The 15,038-nt window shown below is 52.0% G+C and overlaps 1 protein-coding gene across 1 annotated transcript; it reads left to right on the forward strand.

Moving 5' to 3' along the window:
- The first annotated feature begins 846 nt into the window (after nt 1–846).
- LOC135325849 (olfactory receptor 14C36-like) lies at nt 847–1,782 on the forward strand. Its single transcript, XM_064503818.1, has one exon. The coding sequence runs from the start codon at nt 883–885 to the stop codon at nt 1,780–1,782; it is 900 nt and encodes a 299-aa protein (XP_064359888.1). The 5' UTR covers nt 847–882.
- Nucleotides 1,783–15,038: the final 13,256 nt, after the last annotated feature.

Here is a 15,038-nt window from a genome sequence, read left to right on the forward strand (position 1 = left end):
CTCATAGCATCTCTGTGATGTCTCAAAGACATCCGAAGAAGCTGCAGAGATGCTAAGAGTACGGAAATGGTGGTGGGAAGCTGTATAGGAGCAGCTGAAAAGAGCCCTGTGTGTCCTTGGCTAGCAGGGGAGTGTGCAGACCTCGCTCTGGTGCCCTGAGAAAGGGTGAGAAGTTTGGTGCTCCACAGTTTGAAACTGGACTCCTCTGCTCTCAGCAGTGGCTGGTTTCTTTTTGGGGTAACAGGTGACTGATCATCCTCCAGCTCAAAGAGGTGTGAGCAAAGGACAGCTGGGAACAAGGCTAATAGACAGACAAGCTGTGCTCACTCTGCACAAAGAGACAATGAATTGTTTTTCTCAGGATTGAGAGTAGAAATGCTGAGAATTTCTGCCCTTGAGAAACACTCCCCAAGTGTGACAGGAGCATCTCAAAGAAGATAAGCATTATTAAAATATCCCTAAAACTCTGTTCCTCAACCTTCATTGTTTAGAACTGGTGGTGAAGACACTGAAAAGCCCTTCCATATGACAAGGGGATTTCACCTGAGAGAAATTGCAAATGTCAGAGCTGGTCACCCCCATTCCCATGTTCCCACTACTGAATGGCAGGGCTGACTCCTCTGGAGCCCATGGACAGAGGCCCCTGATCCTCTCAGCACACTCAGGCAGTGCAAAGTGGAGCTCAAGGAAGGGAGCTACACACAGATCCTCTCAGTAAAGGGAGAGGCAGTATGGGGGGGGGTTTATGACAACTTGATGATTTGGGGGTTTTTTACTTAAAAATGTTTCCTAACTTCTTAATGTCTTTTCTTCTTTGGACAGTCACACATGCTTGGAGGGAGCAAAAGGTCCAACAGCAGCTCCTTCAATGAGTTCCTCCTCATGGCATTTGCAGACACACGGCAGCTGCAACTCTTGCACTTTGCATTCTTTCTGGGCATCTACCTGGCTGCCCTCCTGGGCAATGGCCTCATCATCACAGCCATAGCCTGCAACCACCGCCTCCACACCCCCATGTACTTCTTCCTCCTCAACCTCTCCCTCCTTGACCTTGGCACCATCTCCACCACTGTCCCCAAATCCATGGCCAATTCCCTGTGGGACACCAGGGCCATTTCCTACTGGGGATGTGCTGGACAGGTCTTTCTCTTGACCTTTTTCTTGTCAACTGAGTATTCTGTTCTCACAATCATGGCCTATGACCGCTTCATTGCCATCTGCAAACTCCTGCATTACAAGACCATAATGGGCAGCAGAGCTTGTGTCAAAATGGCGGCAGCTGCCTGGAGCAGTGGATTTCTCCATGCTCTCCTGCACACTGGAAACACATTTTCAATACCACTCTGCCAAAGCAATGCTGTGGGCCAGTTCTTCTGTGAAATCCCGCAGATCCTCAAGCTCTCCTGCTCAGACTCCTACCTCAGAGAACTTGGGGTTCTTGTGGTTAGTGCCTGTTTAGGCTTTGGATGTTTTGTTTTCATTGTTGTCTCCTATGTGCAGATCTTCACTGCTGTGCTGAGGATCCCCTCTGAGCAGGGCCGGCACAAAGCCTTCTCCATGTGCCTCCCTCACCTGGCCGTGGTCTCCCTGTTTGTTGTCACCGCAATGTTTGTCTACCTGAAGCCTCCCTCCATCTCCTCCCCATCTCTGGATCTGGTGGTGGCTGTCCTGTACGCAGTGGTTCCTCCAGCAGTGAACCCCCTCATCTACAGCATGAGGAACAAGGAGCTCAAGGACACACTGAAGAAACTCATTCAGTTAGTACTGTTTCAGCAGCAATGAACTGTCCATCTCACCTCACGAGTGTTTTCTAATTTATCTCAGGCAACTCTCATGCTTTGGGCATTCTCTCTGCGACAATCATGTTTGTAAATGCTTGAATTCACCCCACTTCTCCAGCAGCACAAAGCCCATCTCTCTGACCTGGAGGCCTTCCCTAAATCTGCCTGTCGCTGTGTCAGGGCTGGCCTCCCAGGTAGCATCTCCGTAATAAAAGGGGATTTCCTCAGTACAGTGCCTGAAGGTTGGGCTCTTCTTCCCCAGCTGGGGCCAAGAATGTGCTCAGGGAGTTGCACCCCAAGAGGCCCTTTGCTGTGCTTGGTTTTTGTATCAGCTGAGGGGCATGAACTCATCGGGTGATGTGCTTGGGAATGGGGGCTGGAGTCAGCTGTCACTTGTGAGTGGCCAGTGCCCCCGGGGTGGACGAGTGGCCAAGTGGTATCTGCCAGGGACTGTCTCCCATATTACAGGGCTGGCAACAGATGACGGTCCTTCTGGAAGGGAATATGGAGCCACCCAGAGAGCACAGGGGATCTCCTGGGACAGCATGTGCCTGGGATGGGCAGTGAGGGGACACTCACAAACCAAGTGGAGTCACCCAAAGGTAAAGGGCTAAACCAAAGAATGCACTGACTGAGGGCTCAGAAATCTCAGGAGAGGCAGAGGGGACCCAGCAGGCACAGGGAAGGGAGCCTCAAGACTGGTTCATGTCATCTAAAATGAAAAAAACATTCATTCTGCCAAATGACACGTGAACCCCTCCTGAGCCATTTGGACTGCCCTGTGTTTGCTTCAAGCATCGTCCACAGCCACAGCCCCTGGGAGGGGGTGGTCAGGCGCAATGGTGCTCGTCCAGCTGGGTCTGCCCTGACCAGCACGGCCAGTGCGGAGTCACGCCATGGACCCACAGCCTGCTCGCTCTGTAGAGCAGCACCACCAGCCTGGGCCCTGCGGGGAGCACAGGGGAGGGGTGCAGGACAGCATGGACACCCACCTGGGGAAAGGCTCTCTGGGGAGCAGGGACATCCGGGGGCAGTAGGGGTGCATGTGTGTGCAGGGGAGGAACACAAAGAGAAACCCTTTCCTGTGTGCACCAGCTCGGGGCAGGCGTCTCTGTCGCTGGGGCAGCAGGATCTGCGTGAGCAGCCCGGGACCAGGACTCTGGTGCTGTCCTGGACAGGGGCTGGGGCTGCGGTGTGAGTGCCCAGGGCTCTGCAGCAGCCTGCGGCGGGCCCTGCTGCGGGGCCACCACCAGCCTGGGCTGCTCTGCTGGGTGGGCTGGGGAGAGGGCAGGGGAGGTGGCTGGTCTGGTCTGGAAAGGGCCTGGGAGAGGCAAAACGCTAGCAGGCAGCTCCTGTGTGTGAACAGGCAGTGTGGGAGCACACAGCTGTGTGCTTGCAGGGCAAATGCAGGTCTGCTGGGAAAGGCATCAGGACATGGAGGGTGCAGAAGAGAAGATCCCAGGTTGTTCCCTGTGTTGCATGGACACACTGGAGAAGCTGCCCCAGGTCCTTTGTCCCGGACCAGCCCCTCACCTGGCCTCTTTCCACCGCTGGCTGCTCACCCCAGCTGTGGAGTGGTGCATGGCCAGCTCCGTCCTCCTGCAGGTCTCCATATCCTGGAGGATTCCTGCCTGTGGCCAAACAACTGAATCCAACTTCTGCCCTTTAGGCCAAGTCCATCCTGTCTACATTCAAGTGAGCTGCATTAATGGATGCTCATCACACCCAGGTCTCCACTCATTTCCTTGCACTCTTACAAACTTGTAGCTCTCCTTGCTCTGAATCTTTTCTTGCCCCCAGATGATATCAATGAGGACTGTGCTAATGATGTCGGTAGGGTGGCTGGATGCCAGGCCGTCCAGGCCCAGGGACTTTCTCAGTGGCACCTTGTCCCTCCTGGAGATCGGTTCACCTCTGTCACAGGCCCCCACAGTACTGCAGAGGCAGCTTGGACAGCAAAACCCTCTCCCGCCATTCGTGTACTGTCCAGCTCTGTTTCCCCCTCACCTTGGGCACTGCAGGGTTTGCTCTCTCAGTGGGAACCTCTTTCACCATTGCATGGCCACCTGCTCTCTATGACAGCAGAGTCCCTGCTCTGAAGTGGGGCCACTGCATACACGGTGTCCTTGGCTCTTGGTAACAGGTATCACCATTATAAATGTGTGCTCTGTGCCATAGCTGAGGTTCTGCAGCCCAAATATATGTGAATGTCTTCAGCCTGGGGCACAGACAGGAGCAGATGGAGATGCACAAGCTTTCACAGTGCTGCCACATGGCTGGAATCACTGAAATGAGGTGGAATCATTCACACGACTGGAGGGCTGTGGTGGCAGGGTACAAGTTCTTCAGGAGAGATTGTTGGGTGAAGATGAGGAGGGAGGATGCCCTTTGTGTGAAGGGGCAGCTCAGATGTATGGAGCTCTTTTCTCTGGGATGGACAAGGGGCTGGGTGAGAGTTTGTGGGTGCGCATGAGTTTCAGACCACCCGATGAGGGTGAGGAGGTGGATGCATCTCCTTTAATTGATGTGAGGAAGCCTGTGGATCACAGGGCCTGGGAATTGCATCGCCCTGTCACAGCAGAGTGCAAGCAGTCCGGGAGGTTGCTGGAGGGTGTCAGGCCATTGAGAAGGCTGACCACTCTCACAACCAGGCTCATCTTGGAAAGGCTGTGGAGATTGGGGCAGGTCCCAAAGGCCAGAAAAAGGAATATGTTGTGCCCATCTTCAACAAAGGCCATAAGGACAATCTGGGGAGCTGCAGGCCATTCCACCTCACTTGAGTGAGGAGTATGTCATGGAGCGATTCATCTTAGATCACCTTTCTGGGCACATGAAGGAGAAGAAGGTGCCTGGGAACAGTCCACATAGATTAACTGAAGGGGAATCGTTCCTGACCAACCTGATTGCCTTCTGTGGTAAAAGACCTGTACTGTGGAGGTGCAGAGAGTAGTGGAGGTCACTTGCCTTGATTTTAAGCAAGGTATTTGACACTGTCTCCCACCATATTCTTGTATACAAGAAAGACATTACAGTAGGCTGAATAGACACCCTGGTTACCTACCAGGAGGTCATCTAGAAGATGGAGCCAGCCTCTTCACCCTTGTGCACCATGGGAGGAGGAGGCCCAGGATGAGGCATGAGCTGAAACAAGAGAAGTTCAGGCTGGGAATTAGGGCAAACATTTTATGCATCCAAACAGTGAAGCACTAGGGCAGGTTGCCCAGAGAAATTGTGCCACCTCCATCCTCAGAGGTTTTCAAGTCCTAAATGACTAAAGCCCTCAGCAACCTGCTTGGAGCTGACAGCTGAGCCTGCTGTGAGAAGCACGTTGGGCTAGAGACAACCGGAGGTCCCTTCCAGCCTGAATGGTTTGGCATTTCCTTCTACCCCGGGTCTTCCCTTGTTGACCTTAGGGAAAACATTCAGCTTCCCCATGGCCATGGAAGTACATCAGACAAAAGTATGAGCACATCAACTGCATGTGTCTTGTCCTGGTCTGGTCAGAGCAGTTCAGATTCAGGGCTGCTTGGCAGGCACCCCCAGGTGGACCTGATTCTTCATTGGCTTCACCTTCTATTGCATTTTCCCCTCTTTTCCACCTTACAAGCTCTTCTCTTTTACCACCCTGATCTCCTCCCATGCAATCAGCACAACTCTGTTTACCCTATACCCATTGACCCTGGTCTTGCTTGCTTTGTACCTTCCTGTGGCTTCTCTGAGATGGCTGCCATGCTCATTTCAACCGTTTCTAGCAATTCCTTTAAAACAGTATGGCCTTTACTATCTGTAGTGTCCTGCAGTTGGTCATGCTGTTATCCTGTCAGAGGCATGGCAAGATAGGATGAGCCCTCTGCACACACATATTCACAGCTGACACAAAGGAGCTTGAGTTGAGAGGAACTTTGAGAAGCTTGGAGATTAGGCCAAGAGAAACCTCCTGAAGTTGTGCAAGGAGAAGCGACAGGTCCTGCCTTGGGGGAGTGACCCTGAGGAGAAGGGCCTGGACATCATGAGGGACGCCATATGAGCCCGTGGTGCATGCTCACCACAGATCAGGCCAGCTGCATACGGGGCTGCATTAGGAAGCATGTGGCCCCCCAGACAAGGACAGTTACTATCCCCCTCAACCCAGCCCTGGGGTGGCTGCATTTGCAATCATGTGTCCAGGTTTGGGATGCCCAGAGCTGGAGGAATGGGGAGGACCTGCAGAGGAGGTCTGCCAAGTTGGGGTTTGGGTCATGCAGCACATGACCTGTACAGGGCTGTACTGGGCTACATTATCGTGGTGAAGTGGAGGCTAAGGGCAATAGAGTAGAAGCCCATGAGTGCTTAAAGGGTGGTTTCAGAGATGGTGGCCCTTTTCTTGGTGGTGGGAAGCAGCATGGGAAGGGGAAACAGCCATAATGTTCAGCTTGAGAGGTTCAGACCAGATTTTATAGAACTAAATATCACTTCAAGGGCACTTCAAGGGTAGTGCTGTGGTGCAAGAGGTCAGGCAGAGGGAGCCTGTGGTGAGGCCCTGGCTTTGTGTTTCAAGGAAAAGCAAGGGAGGATCCAGAGACATCAGTAAAGGTGGGCAGATCCCTGGGTGAGAGCAAGGTGGGGAAGCAGGCTGGGTGTCTACAGGCTGCAGTAGGGCAGGCACAGGTGTGGGACAGTGTAGGACAGCCTGGGGTGGAGATGGCCAGGGGCACTGCCAAGGCTGAAAGCTTCTGACAGAACTGAGGTCTTTGTGCTCTTGGCTATGGCTCCTGTATCTGCCACTGAGGCCTGCCAGAAGACACCATTTCCTTGCAGCACCCTGGCCTGGTTTCCTCCTGTCAGTGAGGGGCCTGCGAGGTGCCATCTCATTGTTCCTCACTCAGTGTGGCACACCCCCACCCTCACACTGCCCCCACAAAGAGCCCTGAGCAAAGCAGGAGGGAAACCATCACCCAACTCAGGGGCTGGGTGTCAGTGCTTGGCCATGTGGTATGATAAAACACATCCAGGTTTTCTAGGCATCAGAGCTACTCGCACATTTTCTCTACCTACCTGTAACAACTGCCTCTGCTCTCATCAGCCCCTGGGGAGGCTCTGTGAGTAATGGCCCTCAGGGGGACTCATTAACACTCCAAGAAAATTTGCAATTTGCTTCTGAATTCAACTTCATGAGAGGTTGCTTCACTCTCCTCTCAGAATCTGAGGTTCATGGACTCAGCACCAAATACCCCTGAGGGGTCACTGCAATGCAAAAAGCCCTAACAAGCCATGTCTATCTCCATAATTTCCTTCAGTTTTTCAGATCAGGTGTGGCTAATTGGAGAGGTCTCAGGAGTGTCTTTACAAGAGGAAGACTTGAAGAAACACCTAAAAAAAGACAACAGATTCCTGCTTTTAAAGTTTTCTTTACTTTTCAGCTTACAGAACAAGTGATATGCATATTCTCCAATTCATAGTGACTGAGAGGGTCTCCCAATGAATCCTGATGTGTGAGAAAAGCAGGATTTTTGACAGGAGACATGTATGAGCAGCCTTCCCCCTCCCCTCCCCAGCCCCGCCATTTCTCTCTTCGGCCACTGGGGACCTACATCACCCTTGTAAAAATCAACCCTTTTTCCACTGGAGTCTGTAGCAGAGTGTTACAGCCTCTATGCACCAATTCCCACCTGCTTTCCTTTGAGAACTAGCTGCAAAGAGACATAGGAGGATAATTCTGAGCTGTGATCAAAACAACAAAACATGGTACATTTGAATGAAAAATAAAATACACTCCTTAACTGCATGCTAAGTCCAAGGTGCCTCCAGTAATGTTCACTTTCCACAAGGAATAACCTTGCTAGAAATATTTTTGACAGCCAGACAGGAAAGTAGAGATAGCAACACAATTCAGGAGCTGTCTAAAGAAACATTGAGACTTCTGGAAGAGGAGGCAAGATGAACTATCTGAGTGATTGAAGAGTAAGAGCAGGAGGAGAAATGGAAAACTATGGAAAGTTTCTTTCTACACATAGTCTGATGCAAAGATGACTGTAGAAATGATCAGTTTAATCAGGGCATGGGGAAAGATGTGAAAGATTGGTGAGGTTAAAAGCACAGTAGAACAGACAGCAGTGAGAATGCAAGTTTGAGGGAGACCAGTATTTCTTCTCCTGGGATTCAAACCCTTCCTGAAGATTTCCAGTAGTTCCTCACGGAAAAACGTGGACAATTTATTAAAATTATTGAATTATTTCAGCTGAGGAAAAGGTGCTCATATTTTTAACACATTTTTAAACAGTCCTTCACCTTTCCAGGCAGAGCTCAGGTGTCTAACCACAAGCATGTAGTGGCACTTGGAGAGGCCCTGGTATATCTGAGGTACTTGCCTGGGCCTGGCAGCTCTCAGAGTTGACCTGCGGGAGACCAGAGCCCCTCTGAGGTGCAGATGGAGGCTGGGCAGAGGGGACCAAGGCACCTACAAAGACACCACATGTCTGTGTCCCTGTCACTGCATCTCACCCCGGGTCTGGAAATCACTTTCCTTTACAAAAAACACACACACACACACACACACACACACACACACACTCTCACTCACTCACTCACAGAATCTGCTCCAAACACCAACAAGGAGGAGTACAACATAAAGACTGTTAAAAGCTGAAAAGTGTAAAAAATAATTCTTTGCTTTTTAATTTCTTCTTTGTTTCAATTTTATTGTCATTTTCTAAACATTTCTGTTATAATCAGGCCTACAGCATGATAAAAGACAACACCGAGTCCAGGGCTCACCAAAACCACTCCCTGCCCAGGGACGTCCATGCCACTCCTCACTCCTTCCAAAGAGCCAGGCACACTCTGAGGGCTCGAACTCTCTTGACCAGCAGTGAAAAATAAGGTGACCGGCTTCAATGAAATGAGATATCTTTGGATGGCCAAATTGGCACCAATCTCAACATACCTGTGCTGCAGTGCTGAGGCCCTAAACACCTAGCCACACTCCCGGGACGGTCAATGAAGTGTAACTGATTTTAGGCAGCAACAGGGAGGAGGCTGATCTCACCCAGTGCCAGACCCCTTCAAGGCAGATGTCTCTGCCTAATCCAGCTGCCTACAGTTCCCTTTCTAGGCAATAGAGAGAAATAAGGTGTCTCCCTGAGAGGTGTTGGGAGACTTCTGGTGACCAGCTAATGCTCCAGAAAGGTTCCCGTAGCTCCTGGATCACATTTCCCAGCCCTGCCTGGGAACACAGCGACAACAGGGCATCTCGGGCAGCAGTAGCCTCTCTAGGTGCCCCAATTAATAAAGGCCTGAATGTAAACTTTTAGTCAAAAGTCCAAACCTATTCAAAGAAGAACTCTATGCAATAACTGAGAAAAGCCTTCCTTTCCAGAACTTCAAATACTATTTGTCAATTCTCATGTTGTTTTTCCTTTCTTTTTTATTGGCAGCACCATGTCCATGCACTACAGTAATTACTTCCTCTGTTTGAGTATATACATATGTATGTACAGTTATTCATCACGCCCTATTTCCTACCCGCACTTTGAATGGGGAAGTTTTCTGCTGAGGAACACCTCTATTTAAATTGACGTACTTCTCTCTCTTCTGCCTCTCTGCCCTGTCTTCTTCCTCGGCCTAGTCTGTCTTTACAGAGCTCTCCCTAGAAACATGAACTGTGATTGAATCACAGCACTTAGGATGGAGGAGACCTCTGGATGTCATGTCCCCCCAGTCCCACCTCCCTCCTCCATGCAGAGGGAACTAAATGAGCTTGCTCAGGGGCTCACTCCAATTGCACATAGTCCACAAAGGTACTAAGAGTGCGCTTCATCCCATGTCCCAGGCCATTAATGAAGAAGTTCAACAGTGTTGCCCCCTGTGTTGATCGCGGAGGGATGCCACCAGTAACCAGACACCAGTTTGGCCTCCTCATACCACTAATCACAGCCTTTGGGCCTGATGGACCAGCCAGTCTTCCCCCTGCTTTATGGTTGATTTATCGAGTGCAGATCTCAACAGTTTGGCTACAGGTAGAACAGGGACGACTGTGTCAAAGGCCTTGCCAATATGAGGGCACACCAAGTCCCCTGCTTTCCCCTTGTGCCCACAGTCTTCTGGTAGAAGGCATTCAGGTTGGTCAGGCACAGTTTCTATTTCCCTTTGGTCAGCCCATGCTGGCTCCTCCAATCCTTGCCCTCCAGATGCTTGGAGATGGTTTCCAGGAGCATTTGCTGCATCACCTTCCCAGGGACTCGCATGAAGCTGACCTGCATTCTTCCTCTTGCCCTTCTCTGGAAATGGGTGTGATGTCTGCCTTTTCCCAGATAGCAGGAACCTCCCTGCTTGCCTGGAATTTCAAAGACAATCAAGAGCAATGTCACACGGGCACTAAGAGCCTTGGGGACCAGGGCTGCTGGGGGCAGCAGTATGTAAGTATGTAAGGCAGAAAAGACAAGGAGAGACTCAGCTTTTTCCCTGTCCTTGTCACTATGTCCCCTGCCCCACTGAGCAGTGAGAGCACATGTTCCTTAGCTGCCTTCCTTCTGCTGCCAGCATGCTTACAAAAGCCCTCCTGGTTGCCCTCCCCACCCCTTGTGAGCTCTGGCTCCAACTCCAGCTTTCCTAGCTCCATCGCTGCACCCACAGGCAAGGTTTCTATGTGCCTCCTGGGCAGCCTCTTCCCCGTTTCCACCCTCCGGGAACTTCCTTCCTGTGGTTGAACTCCTAAGTCAGGGTGCCCCTGGTCATCCATGCAGTTCTCCTGCCAGGCCCTGCTTGACTCCCATCACATCACACTGGCTTGTTCCTGGGCTTTGAGGACGTTGTCCCTGAAGATCCACGAGGGATCCATGGCCTCTCTGCCCTCCAGGACAGTCTCCTGTGCCAATTAACCTGGTTCTGGCCTAACAGCAGCACAGGCACAGGTGAATTCCAGGAACCTACACCAACCAATCAGGTACTGAGGCAGAAGTCACCTCACAATCAGCACCGAAGCCCTTTGCCGGCTTCTGAGGTAGCAGTGACCTTACAGCCCCATATGTGAGCCCTGTGCCTGCTGCTGGCCTATCAGGTCCTGGGGCAGAAGTGACCTCACAAGCACAAACCCCAGCCATGTGCCTGCTCCTGGCCTGTCATGTTCTCTCACAGAAGTGACCCTCTCCTTGACTCCCAGCAAGGTGGGGAAGGTTGTTCTGCAGGCTTTGCTTGCTTCTGCAATAGGTTCTCAGGAGCTAGGAGAGGGCCTCGGAGGTGGCAGTGCCCTGGCCCCAGGCACACAGCAGCACCTTCACTCTGCCAGCCATGGGACCTCTCTTTCCTCCTCCCAGGTCTCTGCTCTCCAAGCTGCTCTCCAACAGGGTGACAAGTGCCTGAGGTCTCCTTGCCCACCCACAGGACATGGTCCTGATGGATTCCCATGAGCACTGCCAGATGGTTGTCCCCAAGCACCTGACCCGGGAAGCGTTTGCAGGAGGGAGACAATCGGTTATCACAGCCACAGGCAATGCAGTGCCATGAGGATCCCTCCAGGCCTGTTCTTCCAGCACTTCCTTGAATGACATGCTCAGGAGGAACAGGACAGGCCAGGTCCCATCTGTGCCCATCCAGCCGGCTGCAGGGAGTAACTGGGGTCCTGGTTTAGCCCAACAGAATGAAATTCTCAGTGTAGCGGCAGGGCTGCCACTCACTGCTGCCTTCCACACTGGTCCCGGAGCTTTGAGGTCCCCGACTGAAACCTTTTTTGAGTGCCCAGCAACTGCCCCTTGGCTGGAAGGGGTGTCTCCAACCCTGATGCCCTCTATGCCACAGTGGGTGTCAGCAAAAGACCCGCCTTCCCCCAGGTACTGCTGCTCATGGAAGAAACAGCTCTGCCAGAGAGGGGGTAAAATCCACCCGTATTTGGAGATGTTTACTCGTGGGACTGCTGCCTTCATTCCCCCTCTTTGGAGATGTTTCTACTTTCTTCCTCCACCTCTCCCACAGAAACTTCTTGGACTCTGTGGTGGGTGTCATGAGCTCCTGTCATGAGCAATCGGAGGAGGCTGTACCCAGCCCTGTGGCTCAGGGACTGGGATCCTTGGCACCTGGGGAGGGTCCCTGCTCCTTGGCTTGCCCAGGCCTTTGCTGTGAGCTCTCATGCACACACTTACTCTTGCAGTGGGTTCCCCACGATGCCCAGATTATCGGCATGGCGTGTCCCTGGACTCAGCTCTTTCTCCAGAGGGATGATCCATGATGCAGGGGAAAAAATATAGCGCAGTATAGACTGAGGAGTGACGAAGACAATGAGACACTGAAGAGTATAGAAAGCATCAGGTAGTTTATAGTCATCTGCCTGACATTCAGCCCTAATCCTTTCTCTTTCAAACCAAATGCAGGCTTCATCCCACAGCCACTGAAGCCAATGGGAAGCCTTACTCCCTCCGTCCCCGCCCCCAGTTGGTGTCAGTAGAAGTCCTAATGCTTTAATTAAAAAGTTAGACTTGCAAAAACATGTTCTACCACTAAAACAGCATAATCCTGGCCATGTGCTTGGAGGTTGAGTAAAGAAGAAGTCCCTCTGGAGCTCTCAGCCTTGAGCAAGCCTGGGTACCTCTGGCTTCAGCCACTTGGCAACTGGCAGAAAGGCCTTTCTTGTTCTGATTGCTTTAAAATGTTGGCAGTCCCTGGGCACTCTGTTGATCATACCGCTCTCCCCAGCATTGGTAGTCTGTCAGTTGTGCCCTTTATTTTGCTTCTTTTTTGGTGGAGGCTGCAGGGTATTTCATCTGTCCCACTGCACTTGCCCTGCACTTCTCTGTACTCTTGCTGATACAACCCACAATAATGGTGGCTGTCTTTGCTACAAGAGCACCCTGTTGACTTCTGGTCAACTTGTTGAGCACCAGCACACCCAGGTCCTTTCCTGCAAAGCTACTCTCCAGCCCGTCTGCCCCAGCTTGCTTTGCTGTATGGCCCGAGGGGGGCCCTGAGCTGGCAGTGCTGCTCAGCAGAGCAAGTGGGCTGTGGTGCCCTGGGGCCACAGTGTGACACTGTGCTGGTCAGGGTGGGAAGGAGACCCAGCTGGACGGGCGTCGTTACACCTGACAACGCCCTACCAAGGCATCTGTTGCCCTGTGGCCATGGATGATGCTCTGAGCAATCACAGGGCATTTCAAATGGCTCAGGCTGTTTTCAGGCGCGTTGCTAGATCCAGCCCATGGCTTTTCATTGAAGGTGACATGGATCACTATGCAGGATCCCTTCCCTGGGCCTCCTCTGTCCCCACTGCCTCTCGTGGGATTGCAGAGCTCTCACTAGCTAGGACATTCACTGCTTTAGCCCTTTCCCTCTGGGTGACTCCACTGCATTTTGTGAAGCTCCATTCACTGCCCACCCCTAAGCACGTGGTGCCCTTGGGGATGCCCTGTGCTCTCCTGATGGATCTATACTCCCTTCGAGAATGACGACCATCAGTGTCCAGCCCTGTCCTATGGGAGATACCACTTGACCATTCTCCATCTCCAGGTGTACTGGGCACCCACAAGCGAGAGCTGAATCCAGCCCTCATTCCCTAACACATCACCTCTAAGCTCATTGCCTTGAGCCCAGGGAGAGACCTGGAAAAGCAACAGGCCCTTTCAGGGGGAAAGTCCCTGAGCACATTCTAGGCTCCAGCTCTTAAAGCAGAGCCCAAACTTCAAGCACCACACTGGGGAAATCTCCTTTTATTACAGAGAGGACAGCTGTGACACAGTGAGAGACACATTTACAGAAGACCTCTGGGTCAGGCAGACTGGGTTCATGCCTGTAAGGAAGCGGGATGAATTCCAACACTTCTGCACAAACATGATGATCACAGCAAGAATGCCCAAAGCACAAGACTTGTCTGAGGTACTTAGAAACCACTTGTGAAGAGGGATGGGCAGCTCATTGCTGCTGCACTAAAACCAGGAGAATCAGTTTCTTCAGGGCATCCCTGAGCTCCCTGTTCCTCATGCTGTAGATGAGGGGGTTCACTGCTGGAGGCACCACCGAGTACAAAACAGCCACCACCAGATCCAGAGCTGGGGAGGAGATGGAGGGGGGCTTCAGGTGGGCAAATATGATGGTGCTGACAAAGAGGGAGACCACGGCCAGCTGAGGGAGGCACATGGAAAGGGCTTTGTGCTGGCCCTGTTCAGAGGGGATCCTCAGCACAGCAGTGAAGATCTGCACATAGGACAGCACAATGAAGATGAAACACCCAAAGCGTAAACAGATACTAACCACAAGCACCCCAAGTTCCCTGAGGTAGGAGTCAGAGCAGGAGAGCTTGAGGACCTGGGGAATTTCACAGAAGAACTGGCCCACGGCATTGCCGTGGCAGAGTGGTATTGAAAAGGTGTTAGCAGTGTGCAGCACCGCACTGACAAAGCCACTGGCCCAGGCAGCTGCTGCCATTTTGACACACGCTCTGCTGCCCATGATGGTCCCATAGTGCAGGGGTTTGTATATGGTAACATAGCGATCGTAGGCCATGATTGTGAGAAGAGAATACTCAGCCAAAATGAAAAAGGCAAGAAAAAAGAGCTGGGCAGCACATCCTGAGTAGGAAATGGCCCTGGTGTCCCACAGGGATTTGGCCATGGATTTGGGGACAATGACAGAGATGGAGCCAAGATTGAGGAGGGAGAGGCTGAAGAGGAAGTAGTACATGGAGGTGTGGAGGCGGTGGTCGCAGGCTACGGCTGTGATGATGAGACCATTGCCCAGGAGGGCAGCCAGGTAGATGCCCAGGCAGAGGGAGAAGTGCAAGAGCTGCAGCTCCCGTGTGTCTGCAAATGCCAGGAGGAGGAACTCATCCGGGAAACTGCTGTTGGGCATTTGCTTCCTCTCAGCTTTGGAGACTGTCCAAGGAGGAAAAGGCATTGATAAGTTGAATAGTTTTCTCCAAGCCCAAACCAAACTCTTCTTAACAGAACCCGCCACATTTCCGCTCATGCCAGCTGTCTCTGAAAGAGAAGACCCTTGCGAGGGATTCATCTCACCCAGCCTTGCCCTCCTGAACACAGATGCCTGTGTCGGAATCAGCCCCACCAGCTCCCACTCCAGCAAGCCACAGAAACACTGAAGGGAAGGCAGGGGCTGACCCCACCCTTTCTAGACATCTCTATTCCAGTGAGATGGACCCTCTCCTCACATCAGTTTACCCTCTGCACTCTTTCCCAAAGCACTGCAATGGGAGTGGGACGTGACTAGCTCTGATGTACACAGCCTGCAGCAGATTACAGCCACCCATTTTGTGGAAAGTTCGTTCAACAGTTTATTCAGAAA

This window comes from Dromaius novaehollandiae, unplaced genomic scaffold (assembly GCF_036370855.1).
Source record: "Dromaius novaehollandiae isolate bDroNov1 unplaced genomic scaffold, bDroNov1.hap1 HAP1_SCAFFOLD_30, whole genome shotgun sequence".
Taxonomy (NCBI): Eukaryota; Metazoa; Chordata; class Aves; order Casuariiformes; family Dromaiidae; genus Dromaius; species Dromaius novaehollandiae.

What these genes read in the sequence shown, in the direction of transcription:
- LOC135325849 (XM_064503818.1), top strand. Translation starts at nt 883, where the DNA reads ATGGCATTTGCAGACACACGGCAGCTGCAACTCTTGCACTTTGCATTC.